At 43.8% G+C, this 26,259-nt stretch overlaps 1 protein-coding gene across 3 annotated transcripts in view; it reads right to left on the minus strand.

The window, feature by feature from the left end:
• The window catches only part of USP28 (ubiquitin specific peptidase 28), a 74,287-nt gene extending 55,063 nt beyond the window's left edge, over positions 1-19,224 (minus strand). For all 3 annotated transcript variants that reach the window (XM_036258669.1, XM_036258668.1, XM_036258670.1), the window contains exon 1: positions 19,138-19,224. In XM_036258669.1, coding sequence (XP_036114562.1) covers positions 19,138-19,194 — 57 coding nt within the window. In that variant the 5' untranslated portion in view covers positions 19,195-19,224. The remainder of the gene's footprint in view (positions 1-19,137) is intronic.
• Between the last annotated feature and the right edge of the window lie 7,035 nt (positions 19,225-26,259).

Consider the following 26,259-nt stretch of genomic DNA (forward strand, 5'->3'; position numbering starts at 1 on the left):
CAGGAAGCTATCTCCCCCATTCCCACCTAAAGAGATTCAGATAGAAAAGCCTGCGTCAGGAAGGGACCTGGCAGAATCGCCCTGGCATATTCACTTTAGCACAGTGACTAAGTGTGCCCCGTTGTTTCTGGGTCACCTGGCAAGAATTTGCTGGCACTTTGTCTCTGCTGTGAATTGCCCATTTCCCCTTAGAACTCCCTGACTCTTCCCCTTTCTTGTCCAAACTGACATATCTCCCTCATTTTGCCCCCATCTTTGTAATTTTCATGCTTATGTGAATTCTCTGTGCACATGTAAAAATTTGATCTTCGCCCAGCTGGTGTGGCTCAGTGGTTAAGCGTCGATCCTTGCACCAAGAGGTCACCAGTTCGATTCCTGGTCAGGGCACATGCCCAGGTTGTGAGTCAAATCAGTGGGGGGCATGCAGGAGCACTATTTCCATCTCTCTCTCCCTCTCCCTTCCTCTCTCTTTCTCTAAAAAAACAAAATCAATAAAGAAAAAAAAAGTGATCTTCTCCTGTTAACCTGCTGTATGTCGTCTGAATTGTTCAATCAGCCAGAAGAACTAAAGGAGTTAGAGAAAGGGTCCCCAGCCCCAGCACAGTCAACACATATTCTTTAATGCCAAACCCATAACCTTCTCCAGAGCTTACTCGTGAAGAAACACGAGTGGCAGTAACCCTGTAAGTGTATAAGACATGCAGTGTGACGTTCTAGACTTGAGATGCTTCAAGTGCTCCGGTCTCTTTCTGTGAGCAGCACACCAGGAAGGAGAACACGGACGGGGCCCAGGGAATGTGCACGGATGTGAAGATGTGCTATTTTAAGCTTCGCTGCACATGCCATTTGTGTGTCATTTTTCACTGACGATAAGTTTCCAGCCATGTAATTAACAAATGATATCACCAATATGATATTTAAAACTTTAGGTTTAATTGCTTAAATGAAATAGGAAGCTAAAATTTTCTAATGGTAAGTAAAATTCCAGGGGGAATCAACTATAGAATGTTTTCTCTTCATTGATCTGAACCATGGAAAACTATCTTGTTGTGATTTCTGGCTACCCCAAGATCCATTTATACCCCCTTCCAACCTTAACATCTTCACTGGAACATTTTGTCCTGTTTTGCACAGAGACGAAAGTCAACACAAAACAACTAAGTACAAGTAGGCTCAGTTTCAACAACTGGCTGTCCAACTGGAGACATTGATCATTTGGACGAATATTGAAAATGAAATCGTTCAAATTTAATTCGGTGAGAAGAAATCTAATTTCTACCATTCCTAAGGTGACCCCAGAATTAAGCTCGGACGCGATACATGCTGCTTCACACCGATGTCCCCCAGCGAGTGACGCGGCTCAAGGGCAGGGCACTGGCGGCCAGCTGCAACAGAAACAGGACCCCGTGCTCAACAGCTGCGAGCCCAGCACAGCGCCGAAGCATCACAGGACACAGATAGCTCAATGCAACCCCCCGGAGCCCGTCTTTCTGTTCCAGTCACACACCACAGTCACAGGCTGGAAATGGAACCCGACTCTGCTGAGACCAGCAGTCTCTGAGGCTGCGAGTCTTGTCCAAGGAAGTCACTGCTGTGGACTGTGGGACAGTGACTCGCAGTCTAGCAGGTGTCCAGATTTAGCCTTGGCAAAGGCTGAAAATGCAAAGCATGTGATTTTTAGAAAAATAAAATATTAAGAAGTTTTCTCCAAACAAATCCCAATTCCATTTGATTTTATTGTGAATCTCAATCATAGACAATTTTCTAAGAATCAAAATCAATATACCCCAAAAAGAGGTGGAATAACTGGGAGAGGGAAATGAGGAGCCATGAAGGTCACAATGGGTTGGACAGCCACACTTCCCCTTAAATTACTCTCAACACCAACTGACACTTAGGATTCACAGAAAATAATACCTATAAAAAGTAATCACACATGCTGCTTACTTTTAGTCAGGTGTTCTTCAAAACACTTCACATGTAGTAACTAATGTAACCCTCACCACAAACCTGAGATGGATATTTGCCCATTTGACCAAAAAACTGAGGCACAGAGAGGTCAAATGACCTACACAGGTTACTGCTAGTAAGGGGAGGAGCTGAGATCTGACCCCTCGCTGCCCGATTCCAGTCTGCACTCTAGGCTCTAGGCATTGCTGTATCTGCGAAAACAAATAAGCAAGGATACCTACTTGATGCAAAACAATGCAAATATTTTGTATTTTGACTTTGACCTTTGCATCTTAACAAGTTTCCTATTTCTTTTGTCAGCCTGTATAGAATCACAACTGTGATTACTTACTAGTACAGTCATACTAAACAAGGTGTCATTAAGAAAGTACTGTATTTGAGTAAATACTACATTTTACTGCACCTAAGGTGTCATCAGTTATGAAAAGTATTTTATGCAGCACTAAGGAGAAAAACCATTGCCACTTAATCTATGACACAATGCCTTCATGACAGTCCCAGGAGACACATAAACTGGTCACACCAGCTTCTTGCAGCTCTAAAATTTCTTATTTACGTTGAGAAATTGAGCAATTTCCCCTGCTCCAGGTGCATAGCCCGACATGTCAGGCAATTCTTTGCGTGTGTCTCAGTAACAAAACTTAATAACCTACAGCATCCTTCTTTCTCAGGTCCCATAAGGCACTTGACTGCAGCTCTGCAAGAAAATCTGAAACTGCAATCATTTTCTTTCACATAAAATCAAATTTATATCCTGTGGTTCTGTTGCTGTGCCTTTCTTTCATTTTTTTTCTTTTTTCATTTATATGTTGAATCACAGTGTGATATTTTTAAAGACATTTTAAATGGCAAGTAAACTAACCAGGTAGTGCCCACAGGGCATTATAACTCAACCCTCATGACAGCAGAAACAGCCATGACCAAGAACATACGTTTGCAGACATAATGACTACATCACATTTGGAAGACAGTAAATGTAAGGGTCATCTCAACTTCAGAGATGTCAGAATGCCAAATAAATGCAAATCAATGAAACATAGTAGCAATATTAAATAATTTCTACTCGTTATATTTGGCGATGGATTGAAGCCCCATTCCCCTTTCTCCACACTTTGTAAGAGGTAGCAGTGGACATCGATACATCTAGAATAATATCCTCAGGAAAGGAAAATACCCTTAGTTTCCCTTTTTTAAAGCTATCGAGCAGAGATGACAGCTTGTAAAATCATTTTGTACAGCTCTAAGAACAGTTCTACATGTTAGTTCAAATCCAAATTCCTCATCTTGCTATTATTCAAAGACCATCACCTGGTTCTACCCTTCCCATGCTCAACCTTTTCTCCTACACAATTCCTTACCTCACAAACTCAACTGAAGTGTTATTTCTATCATGTCTAGCAACACCTCCTACATTGGACTGACCATGGAATGCTAATCTACAGTCAAGCGTTATATTCATCTTTTTTTTAAAGCAGGTTTTTATTGAGTTTAGGGAAAGAGGGAGGGAGAGGCAGAACGAGAAACATCAATGTGAGAGAGAAACGTGGAGAAAGAGCGATGGGCTGCCTCCTGCACAGCCCCTGCCAGGGACAGGGCCCGAACCCCGGCGAGGAACTGACCCACAACCTTTAAATCCATGGGATGCCACCCTGACAACTGAGCCCCACTGGCCGGAGCTTTCATTGTTTTCGATGTGAGATCTGGCCTCTGAGAGGCAAGAATTATGCACATACCATCGGATGGAACGACCCATCAGACAGTGCTCCTGACACCTCGGTGCCAGCACCTCGGCCTCACAGACACGAACCCCATGACCCTGGAAGGCAGACTCAGCATCTGCACTGCGGGAACTGGAAACTGAGGGTTACAAAATCTGTTTTGCCATCAAATGCCTTGAATTTAAAGATAAATCAAAGATAATTATTAATAGTTTGAGTAACAAAGGACTAAGTAAGCTATGTGGTTGACACAAACAACTGCTTTTACATAACTCAGTCTTTCTTTAAATATGTTTTTGATTTTTTTTTTTTTTAGAGAGAGGAAGGGAGAGAGATAGAAACATCCATGTGAGAGAGAAACATCGACGGGCTGGCTACCTCCTGCACGCCTCCTACACGGGACTGAGCCCGCAACCCGGGCAAGTGCCCCGAAAGGGGATCAAACGGGACCTCTCAGTCCATGAGCCGATGCTCAATCCACTGAGCCACACCAGCCAGTACATGACTCTGTCTTAGTAAGTATTCAGCTAAACCTAAATTCTCAAACAATATCCACAACCAAAATCCTAATAAGTACTAGATAGTAAATGTTAATGTTACAGTAATAGACCAACCAAGATCATTGGGATCTTACTGCATTCCTAACGCATAGTTTCTCCTGGAACTTCACAGGAAGCCGATTTAAATGTTAACTTCACCAGGACAATGCTGCTATATATAGTACACACCCAACATGAGACAAGACAGAGCCTGTGCTCCAGTCATAATCAAGTCAAATAACTGGCAAGAGCCAACAGGTTTGCATTTCCTGAGCTGAATTCACATTGTTTTCATAGAACAAAAAGTACTGTCTTCTTGCAGCCGCCGTGAAGAGAGACGGGCACTGGACAAGGGGCTCCAGCTCTCTGACCTCAGCTGCCTGGTGGATCTGGCGTAACCCCGTCTCCCCAGGACTGAGGTCTGCTTACAGCAAAGACAGTAACTCGTCCCATAAGAAGCAGTAAAAAGGATTATTCAGACGATAAAAACATTGTTATCAAGTTGTTGTAATAAACAGGAACTGGCCTAATCCTACAGCACCTAAGTAAAACTCTTTGATCAGATGAGGCATATTTGTGAGAATACTGAGAGTTTTATCTTTAAAATACCCAGTTTAGTACTGGGACAAGGAGCAGGGATGCGTGTTTCATCACTTGGACACACACATTTCCCGATCTCAGTTGTCTATTCTTACAAAGGCATTTCTACACTTAAAGCTAAGTAAATATTGATAAATGTTCCTTTACCCCAAAGAACTTCCAAGGTGTGCCTAATAAAATTCCCTACATAATTAAAGATCTGGTTTTCCAATTTAAAAATAAAATCTAAGTAACCAAGAAAAGCAAAATAATAACTTTAGGAGTCAAAGGAAATATATAGCAGCCGCTCCAGAAACCCATTCTAGACAACAGCACCTGAGGGGAGCCGAGACTGCCACTAGCTCTCCAACTTCCACAAAACAAGAACCGTCCACAAGAGCCCTGGTGCTTTTTCAGTTTTTCTTCCAGCAACAACTCTATGTTGGTCCAATTTACTGATAAAGCAGAAACCTAACATACTAACAAGAAAAAAATTGCGATGACCTGAATTAAAATCACGGCGCACAGAGTGAGACAGAACAGCGGCCTGCTGGCAGCGGGCACCAGCCCCACGCAGACCGCTCGCGTTCCAGCGCACCTGCTGGCACTCAGGACTCCTCTCCAGGCGGCTTAATGCACAGGCACAGGTGCCTCTCCTCAGACTGCTGGCCTGTCTCGGCTCAGCTCCTATCCCAGAATTAGCCCAGTTCTCTTCTCCACCCCTTGTCAGAACTAACCTCAACCCTCTGAGACGCCTTACATCTTCCTCTCCTCTCCCCACGGATGTACGAGAACAGCTCGCAAAGCTCCCGGATGACGGCTATGTCGTCCTTCTCACCGAGCCATGCTCTGCGGTTGCTTCAGACTCCATGCCCCAAGACCTAGCTCCTTCCTTATTTACTTATTCATCTTTGCTAGTGATGGCCTGATAACCCTTTCCTTTAAAAAGACTTTCTGGGAGGAGAGAGATAAACCACAGAACTCATCCGCAGGTACGCATAACCAATGGACACGAACCACAAAGCCGGGGATGGGGTGGGGGGGATGGGGAGGAGCGTGTCAATGGGGATAAAAAAAAGGAGAAACATCTGTAACAAAAATAAAACAATAAAAAAATAAAAAAACTTTCTGCGGTGAAAGTTTTTTGTTTAACAGTGCCATAAGGCTATGACTATCTAAAAATGACACATAGCCCTGGACAGTTTGGCTCGGTGGCTAGAGCGCTGGCCTGCGGACCAGAGTCATGGGTTCGATTCCGATCAAGGGCACGTACCTCAGTTGCGGATCAGTCCCTGGCACTGGTCGGGGTTGTGAGGGAGGCAACCAATTGATGTGTCTCTCTCACATCAATGTTTCTCTCTCTCTCTCTTCCTCCCTCCCTCTCTCCCACTCTATCAGAAGATAAATGGAAAAGTATCCTCAGGTGAGGATTTAAACAAACAAAGAAACAAATAAATAAAATAAAAATGACAAATAGTAGGTTTTTGCGGATACAACTAAATCCCCTGGAATAGGATACTCCATAGCTTTCATAAATGATGCAAAAAGTCATTTGAAAATGAATGTTTTAGTTCATTAACTGGTTTAAAGTTTTTAAAAAGCATTGAGTTTTTTAAATTTAGTTACTCTTATGTGGTATAGAGGGGTTTAAGCTGGAATTAAAAGAAAAAAAGGAACTCATCATTATTTTCTTTTAAATTTTCTCATCTCTTTTTCTCAAATGCACTGAGTAAGAAATCCCAACAGTACAAAAAGATATAAAATGAATAGGAAGTTGCCCTCTTCTTCCCATCCCGGCCCCATTTCCCAGGAGTAACCACAATGAATAGTTTCTGACATTTCTTGCCAGAAATGGTCTATCCACATGGATATGGAGATATATATATATATATATATATTTTTTTTTTTTAATCTTCACCCGAGGACATTTTTCCATTTTTTTTTGTTCAGATAGAGTGGGAGGGAGGGAGGGAGGGAGGGGGAAGAGAGAGAGAAACATCGATGCGAAAGGGACACATGGAGTGGCTGCCACCCGCACGACCAACCGGGGCCGGGGACAAACTGCAACCTAGGCACGTGCCCATGGCGGGAACCGAACCCGGGTCTCCATGGACCGCAGGTCAACACTCTAACCACTGAGCCAAACCAGCCAGGGCTACATGGCTATATTTTTCACACTGTCCATCATGCCCTGCACCTTGCCTTTTCCTTACTTTAGAACACATGAAGACAACATTTTTTCATTTCTTTGACTACATGACTGAACCAAATACAAATTAGGTTGGAAAGCAGTTACAATAAGGTCATATGAAATACATCTTCAAAAATTAAAGAAAATGCCATTTTTAGCAATATATTGCTAAGGTTAACCGAGAAACTAGGAAAGTATAGGGAAAGGTTTCAGAAATCAAGTTTATATGCTTATAATTTTAGAAATCTAACAACAGTAATATTTTAAGTTATTATTAGGTAGGCCTCAGTGTGCAGCTTCTATTTTTGATAAATAACAAGGACCAGAGAAGTGATGTGGGATTAGATTAAAAATGTGAGGATGAGTTCAGACTTGAACTGATGAACAATGGAAAATCATTACAGGTTCCTCAGCAGGAATATGAGGAAGGAATAAGGGAATTAATCTGGCACATGTGAACAACTAGTTTAAAGTGGAATGAGACTAGGGAAAGAGAGCTTAACTAGAGTTACAGGGCTGCTGAATAATCCAGGTGTGATGAGACAGGTAGGATGCTGGTAGGAGAAAATGGAAAGGTAGGATATACTCTGAACATCTCAAATATTAGTCAAATATTTGAAAATGGATGCCTAGGGCAATGCTATTGTCAATGACAGAAAAGGAAACCAGTAAGAAAACCAACCAAAGTAATATACCACACTAGCAGAATGAAGGGGGAAAACAAGATCATCTTGAACGGTACAGAAAAAGCATCTGACAAAACCCAACACCTTTTCATAACAAAAACAATCAGAAAACTATGAATAGAAAGGAATTTCATCAACATGACAAAGGGCCTTTAGTAAAATACAAAACAAAACAAAACAAAAAACCTTACAGCTCACATCACACTCCTTGGTGCGAAAGCTTTCCCACTGAGCCCTGCACCAAGACAAGGAGGCTCACTTTCACCAACGCTAGTCAGCACTGCTGAAGTTCCAGCCAGAGCAATTAGGCAAGAAAAATAAAAGGTATTAAAGTGGAAAGGAAACCATAAAACTATCTCTATTCACAGATGACATAATATATAAAATGCCAAGAATCCAGAAATAAAGTTACTAGAGCTAATAAACAAATTCAGTAATTTTGCAGGAAACAACATCAACACATGAAAATCAGTTGTATTTCTATAAAGCAGTAATGAACAATCTGAAAAGAACATTAAGAAAACAATTCCAGCCCTGGCCAGTTTTGCTCAGTGGTTAGAGCATCAACCTGCGGTCCAGAGAGACCTGGGTTCAGTTCCCGCTAAGGGCACGTACCTCGGTTGCAATTTATTCCCGGCCCTGGTTGGGTCATGCAGGAGGCAACCACTCGATGTGTTCCCTTCACATCGATGTTTCTCTCTCTCTCTCTCTCTCTCTCTCTCTCTCTCTCTCTCTCTCTCTCCCTTGCTCTCCCTCCCACTCTATCTAAACAAAAAAATGGAAAAAATGTCCTCAGGTGAGGATAAAAAAAGAAAACAATTCCAGCCCTGGCCAGTTTGGCTCAGCAGTTAGAGTATCAGCCCATGGACCAAAGAGTCACGGGTTCGATTCTGGTCAGAGGCATATACCTTGGTTGCAGTTCAGTCCCTGGACCTGGTTGGGGCTATGTGGGAGGCAACCAGTTGATGTGTCCCTCTCACATCAATGTTCTCTCTCTCTCTCTCTCCCCCCTCCCACTCTATCTGAAGATAAATAGAAAAATATCCTCAGGTGAGGATTAAAAAAAGAAAAAGAAAAAAAAACACAATTCCATTTATTTCTCTATCCAAAAGAATAAAATACCTAATATTATCACAGCAATGCATGGATTGTCTTTTTCTGTTGCTAGTGGGAGTGGGGCTTTGGGGGTACTGCTGGAATAAGCATTTCTGGGGCCTCCTTGAGAGGATGGAATGTGGTAGAAATCTTTACTTTCATGGAATTACATCCTTAGGTTCCCAGAGTCCCATTTCCCTAAATCCAGGCCTGGAAGAGGTGCAGCTAGATTCAGGAGAGCTAGAAGCAGAGCCAGTGTCCAAAGTTTCCTTCCACGGTAGAGCTGGGTCCAACACAGCATCAGGCTAGCTGCAGCCTGTCCATCAGTCCACTATGTGGGGTTCACAGGGCTGTGGGCCATGTGGGCTAATGCAGGGGAGCCAAGAGAGCATGCCCCCTGCAACAAGAGTCCCAAGAGTCCCGAAAACACAAGAGTGAACTTCTTTGTTGAGGAGATCAAATATCTCAAACATTCCCGCACCTGCAGTGGTCATGCCCTCTCTGGCCAATGACCTGTTTCCAGAAGCACCTTCCTGTTTCTTTTCTGGGCATGTGTTTATTTTCCCCAGCGATCTGCGGGGAACAGACCAATCGGTGGGGAACAGACCGGAGGCTCCCTGTTAAAATGCAGCTTCCTGGCAAAGTTGCACAAATGGCATGCCCATAATATTTGGCCTTCCTTTCCTGCCATTAAACACTAGGTTCATTACTACAGTATCACCTATGAATAAATTTAACCAAGGAGGTAAAAGACATGTACACTGAAAAGTATGAATCTCTGAGAAAGAATTTAAAGGAAACTTAAATAAATGGAAAGATATCCAGATTCATGGAAGACTGGATTAGTAAGGTTTCTCCAGAGAAAAAGAACCAATAGGGGATGTGTAATGTTGTTGTTTTTTTGTGGGGGGGGTGTTTGTGTATAAAGTTTCCTGTGTGGGGTGGGGGTATATTAATGTAGAAGGAATCGGCTTATGGAGGCTAAAAGTCCGGATCTGCATTAGCGAGCTGGAGGCTGGAGGCCAGTGGTGGGGCCCGTGTGTCTGAGGACCAGGAAAGCTGATGCTGGGGCTCCGGTCTGAGGGCAGAACTGATGCCCTAGCTCAGCAGCCAAGGGACGTTTCCTCTTTTTTAAAGACAGATTTTCTTTTATTGGCAAATGAGGGAAATGAAAATGCACATTCCACCATGTAGTCACTAGTTTTGGTATTTTAACATTTAACTTATTACTTTACTGTTAATTAATTGATTTTTCCTGGTTTCACAGGCCAACAATGACATCTTGTTTTCATTGTACTTCTTTTATAATCAGTGAAGTTAAACATTATTGGCATATCATTATTGCTGTATTTCAAGGTACAAGAAACCTGCTAGATGCACACTTTAGGAACTGAGATACTGCAGGGCCTGGCCATACCACTGGTTTATGGGTTCTTTTAGGTGCAGAAGTGAGTGGAAGGAACACCTCAACGTAAAAATTACAGAATGCTTCTTGAGGGAGATGGAGACTTGAAAGACGAGGATTTACCATGTGATATAAGTGGTTCAGTTCTTATTTACTTGATGTTTATTGCTAAGTAGGCTCAAGTGAAGTCCTCTTACTCAGCCTTTGTTATTCAGGTCTTCGGTTGACTGGATGAGGCCCACAGAGGCCAGGGAGGGCAGCCTGCTGTATTCAGCCTACTGATTCAAATGTTAATCTCATCCAGAAGCACCTCACACAGAAAACAATGTTTGACCAAATGTCTGGGCACCTCACAGCTCAGTCAAGTTGACATACAAAATTAATCATCACCAAGACTTGATATTAAGACAGCAATACTACCAAAGTGATCTACAGATTCAATGCAATCCTTATCAAAGTTCCAACAGCCTTTGTTGCAGAAATGGCAAAGCTGATCCTTAAATTCATTAAGGAATTTCAGTGGACCCTTAACAGTCAAAACCACATTGGAAGCGGAACAAAGCTGAAGGACTCACACTTCCTGACGACAGTCCTGACGGGGCAGTGCTGGCACACAGACGTACAGACCACTGAATTAGAGTCAGGAGTTCCGACAGACCCGTGGATCTGTGGACAAATGATTTTTGACAAGGGTGCCAAGACCATCTGATGGGGAAAAATAATCCCTTCAAAAAATGGTGCTAAGACAACTAGATATCCACATGCAAAAGAATGAAGTTGGACCCCCTACTTCACACAGAACTCAAAATGGATTGACGACCTAAACATAAAAACTAATCTTATAAAAGTCTTAGAAGAAAACAAGGGTAAATCTTCATGAGTTTGGATTTGGCAATTAATTCTTACACATGATACCAAAAGCATGAACTATAAAAGAAAAAAACAGGTAAGCAGGACTTCGTCAAAATTAAAAACTTGTGCATCAAAGGGCATTACTAAGAAAGTGAAATGATAACCTACAAGATGGCTGAAAATATTTTCAAATAAAAAATCTAATACGGGTCTAGTATCCAGATTATATGAAAACTCTCATAATTCAAACAACCAAAGACAAGCCAACCAAAGACAAACAAACCAAATAAAAAACGGGCAAAGGACTGCCTGCCACAGCAGCTACGAAGCAGCAGCAGCCAGCACTCCGCCCTACCCCAGGGCTGCTGGCCTCAACAAGGGCCACAGGTGACCAAGAACACACACAAGCCGAGGCACAGCCACGTGCAGGCGCCTCGCCACGCACACCACGGAACATGATGCGAGATGTGCGCGGCTTGGCCCCCTATGAGCAGTGCACCACGGAGATACAAGCGGGCCCTGAAGTTCATCAAGAAAGTGTGTGGACACATATTCCCACCAAGAGAGAAGATCTGAACAGTGTCCTTGCAGCCATGAGGAATGCAGCAGCCGAGGTCTGAGTCCCATCCCTCTGCGTGTAGTAACACTTGTCCAGAAACTTCCCTTGGTGGCACTGGAGCGGAGGTCCAGTGTCTGCTGAGACCCCTCCTGGAGCACCGAGATGTTGGGCATGGTGGTGAGCACAGAAAGAAGGAACAGAAGGCAGCACTGGAAACAGTTGTTAATCATAATTAAATAGTTTATATGTGCCAGGAAAAAAAAAAAAGGGCAAAGGCCTTGAATAGACATTTTTCCAAAGAAGATATACAACTAGCCAATAAGCATATGAAAAGACACTTAACATTATTAGCCATTAGGAAAATGCAAATCAAAACTATAATGAGATCCCACTTCACGCAGGAGGATGGCTATTATAAAACAAACAAACAAACAAAAAGAAGGAAAGTGTTTGGGCGAGGATGTGGAAAAACCGGACCCTTGTGCATCACTGGAGGGACTGGGAAATGGTGCAGCTGCTGCGGAAAACAGTTTGGCAGCTCCTGGGGCAAAAAGTTAGACACAGAGTTACTACAACCCAGTACTTCTACAACTAGGTGTGTGCCCAAGAGAACTGGAAACAGGTGCTCAAAAACTTGTACATGGATGTTCACAGCAGCACTATGTATAACAGCCAAAAGGTTGCAAGGAACTCGACTGTCCACCAGTGGAAAACTGGATAAAATATAGTAGGTACACAGAGTGGAATATTACTCCGTCATTAAAAGGAATGAAGTAGTGATACATGCTACAACTAGCATGAATCTCGAAAACATTTTACTAAGTAAAGACAGCCACACACAAAGGTCACATACTGTCTGATTCCACTTCTATATAAAATATCCAGAACAGGTAAATGCAGAAAAGAAAGCAGAGCCGCACTGCCAGGGGCTGGGGGATGGGGAGGGCTGCTTAGTGAATATGGGTTTTCTTTCAGGGTGATGACAATATGTTGAAACTAGAGGTAGGTGGTGGTGGTGCAATACTGTGAATACACTAAATGTCAATGAGTTGCACACTTCAGTTAATTTTATATGAATTTCACTTCAGTTGAATAAAATACAAGAGGGATTCGTTTGTTCATGTACATGCGCGCACACACACACACACACACACACACCCCGGAAAAGAAAAAGAACACCAGGAAAGTACAATTTGGGAGCAAGTAATGTTAAAAAAATATTTGTTTAGGATATCTCAATTTAAACTGAATACCAGCCATCATATAGCATGCTGTTAGCACCTATTCATGCAGATCTTTTTTTTAAAAAGCTTGTTTTTATTGATTTTGAGAGAGAGGAAGGGAGGAGAGAGAGAAACATCACTCGGTGTCTTCTGCACGTCCCCCAGCAGGGATGAAACCTGCCACCCCAGCATGTGCTGCCAGCGAATCAAACCGCAGACCTGTTGCTGCATAGGATGATGCCCAACGGACTGAGCCAGGATCGTGCAGATCGTTAATGTGGCTTTGTACGTCTAGTATTTGACCTCCCCTTTTACATAGAAAGCTTAGATAGTGGGAACAGCACGATGTAGCCCAGATTCCACCACACTAGCCTGTGGGCAACTCTCAACTTTTCTAAGCATCAGTTTTCACATCTGTAAACTGAAGTACAGCACCAGCTTTTGACAGCACTGGTGTGACTGTCAGATGAAGAAATGCATCCAGGAACTGTTACGACAATTTTTTTTTATCCTCACCCGAGGATATTTTTGCATTTATCTTGAGATGGAGCGGGGGGGAGAGAGGGAAGAGAGAGAGAAACATCGATGTGAGCGAGACACATCGAGGGGCTGCCACCCACACAAGCCCAACCGGGGCGGGGACAAACTGCAACCGAGGTACGTGCCCTCAGCAGGAACCGAACCCGGTACTCTCTGGTCCGTGGGCCGATGCTCTCACCGCGGAGCCAAACTGGCCAGGGCGTTAAATTTAAAATGCTACATAATTGTAAAAATAGTGACCTGACTGTCCCAACAAAACTCATCTAGAGGTTGTAGGAAAAATACTGATATCCTAGGAGAAAATGACCTGTGCCACTGTTTTGGTTTTGCAGATTCTATTTCCCAGTCACTCTCAATTTTACTCCATGGGGTGGCTACATAGGCTCAATGACAACATATGTTAAAGTGCTTCATCAGTTGTCAGTGGAGTCAAACGGCTTGGCCTTAGAAAAAGGCACGTATGGCAGGTATGGCAGCGGGGGAGTCGAATGGCTTGAAGTCCCAGCTCTGCTACTAGAATTTAGTCTTGGGTAAGAGTAAGTCGCATTTCTTCTCCGCAATATGGAGGCAAACAGATTTCGGTTTAAAATCTCCTATTAGGCCCTTATAAGCTACATTAATATCTGAGTCTGAGTTTCCCATTCAGTAATAAGACAATAATTCATACCCTGCAGGGTTTTTGTAAATATTAGAAATGTACAGAAAAATGCTTAGGGCGGTAACTGGCATGTGGCCGATGCTATTACTGTAAGTAGGTATATCCCCATGCCTACCACAGTAAGTGTGGGCAAAGTAGCTCTGCAGCAAACGCCTGTAGCCAAGGAGGCTGATGTGCAAGCAGAGCTGTTCGACAAGCGTCTGCAAACAGAGGGGTAGATTACAAATGCAGACGGGGAGCAGTTAATAAAAGAACAGTAACAACCAAAAAAGCAAGCAAGTTAGCCCATAGCAAAGAAGAAAGATGGAGGAAACAGAACACAGGTCCCAAAAGTCCAGAGGAGAGCTCAGGAGGTAAGGTAGCTGAGGCACCGAGGGTACTAACGGGACACGGAACTGCAAGGCTGCCTTACACTGTAAGGTTCTGCCTTAAACTGTGTGCTCAAGAGTAAATCAACTGCCTGAACCCGCTACTGCATTTGCGAGATGAAGGCTGTATTAGATACATTCAAACATCTCTCACAGGGCTAATTTTCATAAGAAAATTGTAAGACTATGTAGCCAATTCAGAAGTGTCTGTGATGAAACTATGGCAAGTGAAAATATATACACAGAAAGTTTTTATGAAAAAATATACACAGTTGATAAGTAGCAGTAAAATCAAATGCCAAAATAAATATCAACAAAAAAAGTGGCAATAAGGAATCACTACAAATAAAAGCATGAGAACGGGACTCGAAGGGTACTTGAATGACAAAGGGAAAATGGTAAAAAGAGTTACTACTGAAAGGCCACTGATTTGACCAGAAGGTAGTCAGTCACCGGGCACTTCCAACAGATGTTCCATTTGCTAGTGACAAATACTAAAAGACTACTACTGGCAAGGCTCTGATTGGGCAGCCTGGGGGATGTGACCACATAAAACCACTCACTGCCCTACAATTCTGCGTACTGGTCAGCCTCTCCGCACGCCTCTGGGCAATCGGCCCTCTTCAGGCTGGAGCCTAAATTAGTCCCCACAGCCAACTCCTAACTGGGCTTTTGCACAACCTGTTGCTGCCACCTCACTGTGGAATCTGGCAACCAATGTGCCTCAGCCTGGGGGCTTTGCCTTCTATAGCCAAGAGAGAATCTTGCTGGGTCTGCATTTTCCAAATTTTCTACAGTGAATTGAAGTTACACTGTACTTGGAAAAACACCTGAAAAAAGAAACAGGAAAATTTAAAAACTGTTCAAAAGTAAACAAAATAAAAGGAGGTGGACAAGGCAACAGCTGGCCAGGGCAGAAGAGAATTTTGTTGTTCTTATTTTATTTGAGGATTGGGGATATGTGTTCCTAGACGAATGGAGAGTGGGAATTTTGTGGAGTAGGACAGAGCTTCTCAAAGTTTATCACCCAGGATCTGATCAAAAGGTAGTTTCTGATTCAACAGGTCTAGGGTGGAGGCTCAAATAGCAATGTGATGATCTGTAGAGCCTGCTGCTTTTCCTTAGTAACAATACTCCCACTGTGGCCATTTCAAGCTACCAACACAGGTCACTAAACAGATGTACACACTCAGGTGGAGAGGCAGTAAAAGCTGGCGCCAGCGTATCCAAATTGCTACATTTCTAACAAACTCCTAGGAGATGCAGATGCTGCTGGTCCATGGACCATAGTTTGGTTTGAGTCGCAAGGGGGAAGACAACAGTAAAGGTACCTAGGGGTTAGGCTAGGAGAAAAGAGATGTGAGATAATTTAGGAGAATAAGGACAGACATCATCTAGACCAGGGTTTCTCAAGCTCATTATTACTGACATTTTGGGCCACCCAACTCTTTGCTTTAAGGGGCACCCTGTACATTATAGGATGTTTAGCAACATTCCTGGCTTCCACCCACCAGATGCCAGCAGCATCCTCCTCCAACAGTCACAAACAAAAGGTCTCTAGACACCAGTGAGCTAGATTCATCTCTAACAAATGAGGGTAGAAGGGGTGGGTACCTCTTTCACTGAGAAAAGAGACGCTGAAAAGGGAGAAAAACAAACCAAAACATGAGACAGCTCTCTTTAGACATCAGCAAGCTCAGTCAAGTAGAAAGAAAGGTTCTCTATTTAGAAAGAGTGCACGGAGAATTGAAAGTTTAAAAGATCAGAAGAGTTCTAGCAAGTAACAGAAACGCCCTGACCCAAGACAATGGGTCCACCAACTAAGAAGTAGGATCAGGGAAATCTTTGCCTCTTGGAGTCAGAAATGCCTAGGTTCAATTCTGGCTGTACCACTTACCAGCTGGGTGACCTTGAGCAAATTATTTAACAGTATAAGCCTTCCCATAAGAAAACTTCACAGTAGTCATACGTACTGAGGTAACAATATGTTAAGTTCTGAGCACAGGGTCTGGTACACTGTACATGCTCAATGTTAGCTACTATTATTATCAACATCATTATTTTCCTTGAAAAATATCTGCTTCACTTGGCCATTGCTTTCAATTTCTCTGATGAAGTAAAACACATGGAAAGACCTTGCCTGCTGAGGCACTATTTGTCAACGTGCTTTACAAATATTGTACTCACTGAGTAAGCAGAAACTGTTGGTAGCTGAGGAGGCATGAGAGTTGTGGAAACCAACCACGCACTCATTCACTGATGCTCCAAAAATCACAATTAACCAGAGAAGGTAAAAGGGAATGAAAAGCCAATAAATCAAAGAAAAACAAAAAGGACATTAAATTTCCACTGAAGCTGGCAGGTTTTCACAGGGCTCCAGTTAGCATTGAGAATGTGTAATGAAGGGTACAGCTGCCAAGGATGACAGGTTTATAAGAACCAATGTGACTTCAAGTTGTTTGTCCTACAAGAATAGTAAATGTTGCTGGTTTGTTGTTTGTTTGTTTTTAATCCAAGTTAAGAATTGATTAAAATACATAATCTGTAAATAATCTCTTTAGATACTCAAATAACATTCTGTAGTCTGAGGGATGTAGTATCCAAATTGTCCTCTTTTAGGTTTGAGTAGGCACTGAAAACCTATCTCAAAAGTACTACATTTTTCCCTTACTAAAATTCTTAGGCGGTTATAGAGGGTTCTGTCTGTCCACCTACAACTGACCGGTAAGGGAAGGAAACATTCTAGGTTTTAAATAGCTTCTCAGTGTCTGGGGAGGAAAGCTCTCTCAACTAGAACAATTAAAGAGCATCTAAAGCAGCGGTTCTCAACCTGTGGGTCGCGACCCCTCTGGGGGTCAAACGACGCTTTCACAGGGGTTGCCTAAGACTTAACAGTAGCAAAATTACAGTTATGAAGTTGCAACAAAAATAATTTTATGGTTGGGGGTCACCACAACATGAGGAACTGTATTAAAGAGTTGTGGCATTAGGAAGGTTGAGAACCACTGGAGGGAAATGTAGAATACTACAGAGAATTCAAAATAAAGACCATTCTAACGTGAAACATCAAGATGAGAAGAAGTTACTAAATCTTTCCTCTGCGATGTGAAAGTTACTTCCCCCATATAAGAGTCCTTCAACCTAGCCTTCTAACTTCAAACATTTTACATTAGCAAAAACAAAAAGGGCAAACATTATCAAACATACCAAGCTTATCATCTGTCTGTAAGGGGCAAATCACTGGGAAGAACAGTTAATGTCATCACTGTGCAGGTCACCAGGAATCAGGGTACACCAGCCAACCACAGCCACCGGTTTCCAAGCTTTCCAAAAATAGCTATGACTTACATACAAGTGCTCATCAAACGCCTCCCATACAAAGGTCTCAAATAGTTAGTGATGAGATAGGTTGCTACTCGAACTGTGGCAAAGGGAAATGAAGATGCCACTGATTAACAGGCACATGGTCTCAGCTAACAGTTCTGAGAAATTTAAATGACTTGCTCTGCCTAAAAATAGTCTCTTCTCTAAATCAACACACCTGTCTCAAAACTAAGATTTTTTTCCCACCTGTTTTTAGTCACTGTCCTAACAACTAACACAATTAATCTCTGAAACCAGAGAAAATCCTGACTCATATTTCAGTGGGCCTGGTGGACACCTCACAATGCTACTTCCATGAGAAACCAGCACATACTTTCATTTTGGAGCCCAGGCCTCAGAGGTTTCTTTTACTACAGGAGTTATAAAAGGAAGTGTGTTCACCTTATACACTACAGGTGTCCTAAGTGCAGGAAAAGAGTAAAAAGGCTCAAATGTTTCTCAAGTGGAGGTATCTGACAGTTCTGTATTGTAAATGTTCTATGAAATTCCTCACTTCCAAACTCTCATTGAGTACTTGGCACAAGTTTCCTATTTCGTCTTGAAAAAGTGCAGTGGTAGAGGCAGTGTGAGATGATAACATCCCAAAGTAACATTAGAAGACATTCTCAAATTGCCCACTTTCCAAGTTTCTTCACACAAACTTCAGCCTTCGGATTTTCTCCCAAACCAGTGTTCTTTTACTCTCACCATGTTAGCCCAGACATCCTTGTCCTGATTTGGATCTTCTTAGATAACAGAACAGGAAAACATGATCCACATAACTTCTATTCATCGAGATGTTCTTTTCCCCTTCTTAAAAAACCTGGAGTGATGAATGCTACTATTACTATCACTATTGGGAAGGCTACTCTGTTGTTGTTGTTTTTTTAAAGGCGGGGCCGGGAGGTGGAAGAAGATAGGAAGTGGTAACTGGGACCCCTGGTCTTTCATAAGGTGTTTGTAAATCCTGGATTTAAGTCAGAGAACGTCTCTGCGTGGGAGTCTTTAAAGCAGTACTGCCACAAAACAGATTTAAAAAGAAAACAAAACCCACCGAAGCTGCCCCTCGGAAGTTTCCCCTGCTGGTCGCGGCCCAGGTGCAGGCAACCCCACGTCCAGCCTTTATAATTCCTTTTCCAACACAGGAATCCCCCTCGAACTTCAGCGACCGAACCCAGTCTCTGCAACTCAAGCCCTGCAGCGATCAGCCTGCCCCGAGCCCCTTCCTCCCCGCGCCGGCGCCCGCCGCAGCACCCCCACCGCGCCCAGCCCGCAGGCCCGCCCGCCGGCGACCCGCGCCGCTCCCGCCCCAGCCCCTCGCCCCTCCTCTCTCCGGACCCAGAGGCCGCGCCCCCCAGCCCCAAGCTCCCATCGCCGCCACGGGGCCCACCGAGCCGTGGCGGTCGCTCGCTCCGGCCGCTTCGTCCTGCTGGAGCTCCGCAGTCATGGCCCAGACACCCCTGCACGGGTCACCAGCCTCCTGCCACCGCCGCCAGCCCAGCCTCGCAGAGGAGGCGGAGACGGAGGCCCCGCCCCCGCGCGCCAAAGGTCCCGCCCCACGCCCCGCCCCCAGCCTGCGCGCGCACGCAATGCGCGCGGCCGAGGGCCCCGCCGCTCTGCGTGCTCCCGCGCACACCGGGTTCTGACCCGGCGTCGCCCACGTGACCCGAGCCCCGCCCGCAGCTAACGGTCAGCGTCGCCGCGGGGCGGTTACGTTCTCGGCGGGGGCGCCCAGGAAATGCTTTCGGGGACCACGGACCCAGCGTCCCCGAGGCTCGTTCTCCGTGCTTTCAAAATCGACTCGTTCCCCTCGGACGAGTTCCAGCTGCTCCCCGTCCTGGGAGCCTGTCGGGGCCGCGTCGATACAGGCTCTCCCACCTGGCCATGTGGCCTGGCTACGTCCAGTGACACGGAACATTATTCGTCATCCCTTTGAAAAGGAGAGGCAGAGGCTGAACGGACTGGTGGTTCCAAACGTAACCGAACTCTGTCCACGGATGCCCGGCGGGTGCCCTAACACCGGCCTGCGCGTGGGCGCGTGGACAGCACCCACCGGGTGTTTTGTCACCTAAGCGGCTGGGGCCGCGGGGGAAGGGAGCCGGCGGCAGCTCAGTGGGTGCAGCGCTCCGGGGTGGGCGGCTTCACGGGCCGGGGCTCGGGGGACACGTGCAAGCACAGACCCCATTGTCAGCGGACTCCTCCCCGTGGGTCCGCCTGCTGACCGAGCCCCAGAACTGTCCCGCGGGCGCGTTGCAGCCACACACCCGCCCACTGAGCCCGCTGCTGTGAAATCTTCGTCTTTACCAGGAGCAATTTCACCAAAACTTCTGAGACCGAGGTCCGTAGGCTGAGTGCCTGTGTGTCTTCCCATGTATTCTCCAGGCCTGGTATTCAAGTCTTGAATCCATATACAGTTCATTTGTGTGGGTGGTGCCCGCAGTCCGGCTCCCTTCTCTGCAGGCAGCTTGCCAGTTCCCAGCACCGTTTGTGGAAGACGCTCCGCGCTCTCCGCTGTGTGCTTTCGGCTCCTTTGTCAAGGGTTGGTCGCCCACATGTGTGGGTTTCTCTCTGGGCTCTCAGTTCTCTTCCATCGGTCTGTGTGTCTGTTTTTCTGCCAATGCGCTGAGTTCTGACAATTGTAGTTTTGAAGTCTAGTTTGAGGTCAGAGGGTGTGATGCCTCCAGCTTTGTACTTTTTTTTTTCTCTCAGGGTGGCTTTGGCTTATCAGGGTCTTTTGTGGTTCCATATACATTTTAGGATTATTTGTTCTAGTTCTGTGAAAAATGCCATTGGGATTTTGCTGGGAATTGCACTAAATGCGTATATTGCTTTAGTTAATGTGACTATTTTAACTGTGTTAATTCTTTCAATCCATGAACATGGACTATTTTGAGAGTATTATGTTAAGTGAAATAAACCAGACAAAGAAAGGACAAGAACTGTATGGTTGCACTTATATGTGGGATAAAAAAACAAAAAGCAACAAATAAACAAAATTTTGAAAAACCTAGAAACAGACAACAGAATAGTGGTTACCAGAGGGGAAGGGAGGTGGGGGAAGGACAAAGAGAGTAAAAGGGGTCAAATACATGGTGTCAGAAGGAGACTTGCCTTGGAGTGGTAGGCACAAGATAGAGTGTACAGATGTCATGTTATGAGGTTGTACACCTGAAATTTATATAATGTTATTGACCAATGTTACCCCAATAAATTTTTAAAATAATAAAGTAGAACAAAATTATTGCTTTGGCCAGTGTATCTCAGTGGTTAGAGCATTGGCCCAGGCACTGAAGGGTCATGGATTCAATTCCCAGTCAAGGGCACATACCTGGGTTGCAGATTCAATCCCAGCCCTGGTTGGGGTGCATATAAGAGGCAACCACTGGATGTGTGTTTCATATCAATGTTTCTCTCTCTTCCCCTCCCTCCCTCCTCTCCTCCCCTCCTCCCTCCTTTTCACTGTCTCTAAAAATCATTGTAGAAAATATCCTGGGATAAGGATTAAGAACAACAACAAAAAATTCTTAAATTGTCCCATTTTAGATTTTCTGGAGTTCAAAGTCAAATTCTGTAAGGTGCTTCCAACTGAGTTGTATTTTCAACAATTTGGTGTCAATTGTAACTACTGACTATGTATCACATTCACATGTATCAGGACAGCAATCCACTTGACACATTTTGTCTGTCCCAAATAGATGTGTACGCTGGGTATGAAAGGCCCTTTTTCAGGGGTTCCTGCTTTTACTATTGCCCTGGTCTAACCCTTGGGCAGAACCTTTGGTATGAATTTTATATGGATGGCGGCCTTTCCTGTGCTCACAACATTTGCTATCCGTGTGATTGTGATGTTTCACCTTCAGGTCTTTCTAGTCTGCATGTTTCACCTTCAGGTCTTCCTAGTGACCACAGCTTGTGGCATAAGGACACAGGTACAGATCAGGTGCAGCTCCCATGAGAGACCTGCTTACTCTCAGGAGCCTGAACTATGACTAGGAATAGATACTTCCTTTACCTAGAGGTACAAGGGTCCCCTTACCTGGCAGGTAACTTTTGAAGAGATCAGAATCTTCAACATTCAACAGGCTGACAGTGTTTATGTCTAATGGTTGTAAGACTGTTGTTTTGTGGCTTTGACTTTTTTTTTTTATTCTCGCCCAAGGACATTTTCCTTTTGTTCAGATAGAGTGGGAGGGAGAGAGAGAGGGAAACATCGACGTGAAAGGGACACACTGAGAGGCTGCCTCCCGCACGACCAACCGAGGCACGTGCCCTTAGCGGGAACCAAATCTGGGTCTCTCTGGACCGCAGGCCAACACTCTAACCGCTGAGCAAAACCGGCCAGGGTTTGACTTTTTTTTTTTTTTCCATGAGTAATCAAAACCTGTGTTCATGACCTCACCTTGGGGGGTCATTCACTGCAAAACAAGTTGATTCCTTAGCTTAGTTTATTTGCAGCAATGCATACTAGTGCATTGCTAGAAAGCTCTACAGTATTTCTGTGTGCCCTTACCATATCTCTGAAACAACTCTTGTTTCATCTTTGCACATTCATTTTAGGAAATTGCTTATTTAATGTGTGTAAATGGGTGGTCGCCTATTACACTTATTTATGAAAATTTCCTTAAAAGACCACCAGACTGCCTATACTCATGTCTTTAAAAGAGGTATGTACAGACCATTTAGTAAATATAAGGCCCCGAGTTTCGATTAAGTGGCCTTCTGCTATGTGGTTCTAAACAGGGCTCCAGATTAGTAAATTTGACCTAATCAATCTGAGGGCTATAGCCCCATTGTGTTTAACCACCACCTGGTCCTGGACGTGGTAACTAGCTAGAGATACCCTGTCCAACCAGTGTAGTTAACGAACACTCTACATCAGCGCTTGGCCATCAGCTGGCAAGCTTCACTGTGATCAAATAACAAAAGTGAGTGTCATGGAACATATGCTGTCACCACAGAAAATCCCCTCATTCCTCCTTAAAACCCATACATGAAGGCTTCAGGATAATTACATTGTTAGTTGTTAATCATTTCAGGAGTATTCAGGGAAAATAATATTAATACGGAGCAGTAAATAGTTGACCTGTTCAAGATGGGGAATCGTTTCCAGGGTATTCTACCAAAGAGGAAATTGATTTCTTTGTTCTTTGCTAGAAAACTTTCTGTCCCAATGCTAGGTAATTTTCTGAGTCAATGGATTTATATTTCTGCTTCTGAATTACCTCAGACTCCAAATATAGTTTGTATTATAATAAAATAATCCCATTTCAATATTGTTGAATGCTTCTATAGAGCTTGTGTGGGGTAAGTGAGAAGGAAAGGATGGAGTTAGGAAAAGAAAAGAGAAAAGGGGAAAGAAAAAAAAGTATACTTGTATTTCATCTGGGCTTCACTATTCACAGTTTTGCCACTGGCTTCAGAGCAGCTGGCTTTGAACGCTGACGGCTGGGGCTGATGGACAGCTGCAGCTGTTCTCTGAGCCACAGGCTCCTTTCCAGGAATGATCTGGTCAGAACCACCCTTCAGGGCCAGCATCTCAGCAGGTAGGAAAATGGCCTTTCTTACTACAGAGGAGAGAATATGGACCTTTCTGTTATAACCCCTAGATTAAAGATTTCGATTATAAATAAGGTTAAATTACAGGTGTTGAGAAAATGTTTCAGAAAAGGCTTTTTGCTAGTTGAAAAATAAATGGCTTTCCAACCTTCCTGAAATTTGTACAGTAGGCAAATGTGATCTGTGGAGAATTTAAACAACTTTCAGTAAAGTTAATGAGTTTATTTTTATTTTTGAACTATTTGGCCTTGGTATTCAAAATAAACTCATGTCCCCTTCCTTTTGTTTCTCTAGAAAATATAGAAACACTAGAAGTAAAAGCTCTTAAAATTACGAGTTCGCCCTGGCCGGTTTGGCTCAGCGGTTAGAGCATCAACCTGCGGTTCAGAGAGACCTGGGTTCGGTTCCCACTAAGGGCGCGTACCTGGGTTGCAGTTTGTCCCCAGCCCTGGTTGGTCATGAGGGTGGCAGCCACTCGATGTGTCCCTTTCATGTCAATGTTTTTCTCTCTCTCTCTCTCTTCCTCTCTCTCCCTCCCACTCTATCTGAACAAAAAATGGAAAAATAATGCCCTCGGGTGAGGATTAAAAAAAAAATTACAAGTTCATGAAAAACTTAAACGCTGGATCCTGGGGATCAATCTCTCCCTTTAATGTGCCAACAGCATTCAAGTCTCAACTACAACAGAAGGGTGCACACAGCCACATGGTGGGGGGAAAACCCAGAGTGCCCAGCTTGGGTAACCTGGGACGTTGCACCACTGGATCCTAGAGGACACCTACTACAGAAAGCCACTCTAACAAGACCGGGAGACATAGCAGCCCTAGCTAATGTATAGAAACAAACACAGAGAGGCAGCCAAAATGAGGAGACAAAGAAACATGTCCCAAATGAAAGAACAGGTGAAATCTCCAGAAAACAAACTAAATAAATGGAGTCAAGCAAAATACCAAATATAGAGTTCAAACCAATGATTATAAGTTTGCTCAAGGAACTTAGTGAAAACTTCAACAGCATAAAAAAGGACACAGAAACAATTTTTAAAAACTCAGAAATGAAGAATATAATAACTAAAATGAAGAATACACTAGAAGGAATCAAAAGCAGATTAGATAAAGCAGAGGATCAAATTAGCAATTTGGAAGACAAGGTAGTTGGAAACACCAAATCAGAGCATCAAAAAGAAAAGCAAAATGAGAATAGTTTAAGGGACCTCTGGGATAACATCAACTGTAACATCTACAGAAGGAAAAGAGAGAGAGCAAGGGATTGAGAACCTATTTGAAGAAATAATGACTGAAAACTTCCCTAACCTCATGAAGAAAACAGCCATGTGATTCCAGGAAGTGCAGAGAGTCTCAAACAAGATGAATCCAAAGAGGTCCACACTAAGACACATCATAGTTAAAATTTTGTCAACTGATGTTCATTGTCACCAAACCAATGTCAACAGTAATTCCCAACCTGGGATATGGTGAAGAAGGAAACTTTATTCAGTGCAAAACAGCATGTCTATGAGATGGCCCTAGGGCAGGCTGGCCCTGAAGCCTGGCTCCTCTGTGGCTGGGCAGCTCTTCTCTGTTCTGTTCCATGCTGGTCTGCCTTGCACTATGCTAGTCTGTTCCCCTCTGCTCCAGCAGACATTTTCAGTGTTTCAGCTCAGCCAGGGAGACATAGTCTTCAGCCGTCTGTGGAAAGTGAACTCTATGAGCCAGAAAGGAGCTAGTCATGTGGACAGAAGTCTCTACCTCTCATCCCTGATTGGTCTGTCCTCATGCAAATAAGGACTCCAAATCCTCACAGTTTGGTTTAAAAGGCACTGGCCTGATTGGTCAGACCAGAGCCTCTGATTGGTTGGAGCTGTGCAACTCTGATTGATAGGGAAAGCCTCAGATCCTATTGGTTGAAATATGATTCCTGAACTCCTTGATAAGGCTGGCTCAGATGGCAGACACGGTGCAAGCAGGGAGTTGAGGGCAGAGGCACGCACTCCAGCACCACTTTTCCATGAAGTGCAGTTTATGTGAGAAGTCCCTGTGCAGAAATGGCTGCTAGGCTCTGGGTTTTTTGAGCCCAGTTAACCATCAGGAGTCCTACTTAGTAGATGTCTTTTTTTCTCAGGGTTCACAAAGGTTAAAGACAGAGAGAATCTTAAAAGCAGCAAGAGAAAAGCAGTTAGTTACCTACAAGGGAGCTCCCAAAGACTGTCTCAACAGAAACTTTGCAGGCCAGAAGGGATTGTTATGAAATATTCAAAGTGATGAAAAGCAAGGACTTACAACCAATATTATTCTACCAGCAGCAAAGCTATCATTTATAATCGAAGGACCAATAAAGAGCTTCCCAGACAAGAAAAAGCTAAAGAAGCTCATCACTACCAAACCTGTATTACAAGAAATGCCAAAGGGTCTTCTTTAAGAAAAAAAAAAAGATTAAAAATATGAATAATAAAATGGCAATAAATACATATATATCAACAATTATTTTAAATGCAAATGGATTAAATGCTTCAATCAAAAGTCTTAGGCTGGCCCTGGTGGGGGTGATGCAATGGTTAGAGTGTCGACCTGCATACCAAAGGGCCATGGGTTTGATTCCTGATCAAGGGAGCGTACCTGGGTTGCCGATTTGATCCCCAGCCCCAGTCAGGGCGTGTGCAGGAGACAACCAATTGATGTGTCTCTCACATCAGTGTTTCTTTCTTTCTTTCTTTCTCTCTCTCTCTCTCTCTCTCTCTCTCTCTCTCTCTCTCTCTCTCTCTCTCTTCCTCCTTCCCTCCCTTCTACCTTTTCTAAAAATAAATGAAAAAAATATCCTTGGGTGAGGATTAACAACAACAAAGATATAGGCTGGCTCAATGGATAAGGAAACAAGATCTTTACATATGCTGCCTACAGGAGACTCAATTCAAATAGAAAGACAAAGACTGAAAGTAAAGGGATGGGAAAAGATATTT

Source organism: Molossus molossus, unplaced genomic scaffold, assembly GCF_014108415.1.
Source record: "Molossus molossus isolate mMolMol1 unplaced genomic scaffold, mMolMol1.p scaffold_m16_p_13, whole genome shotgun sequence".
Classification (NCBI taxonomy): Eukaryota; Metazoa; Chordata; class Mammalia; order Chiroptera; family Molossidae; genus Molossus; species Molossus molossus.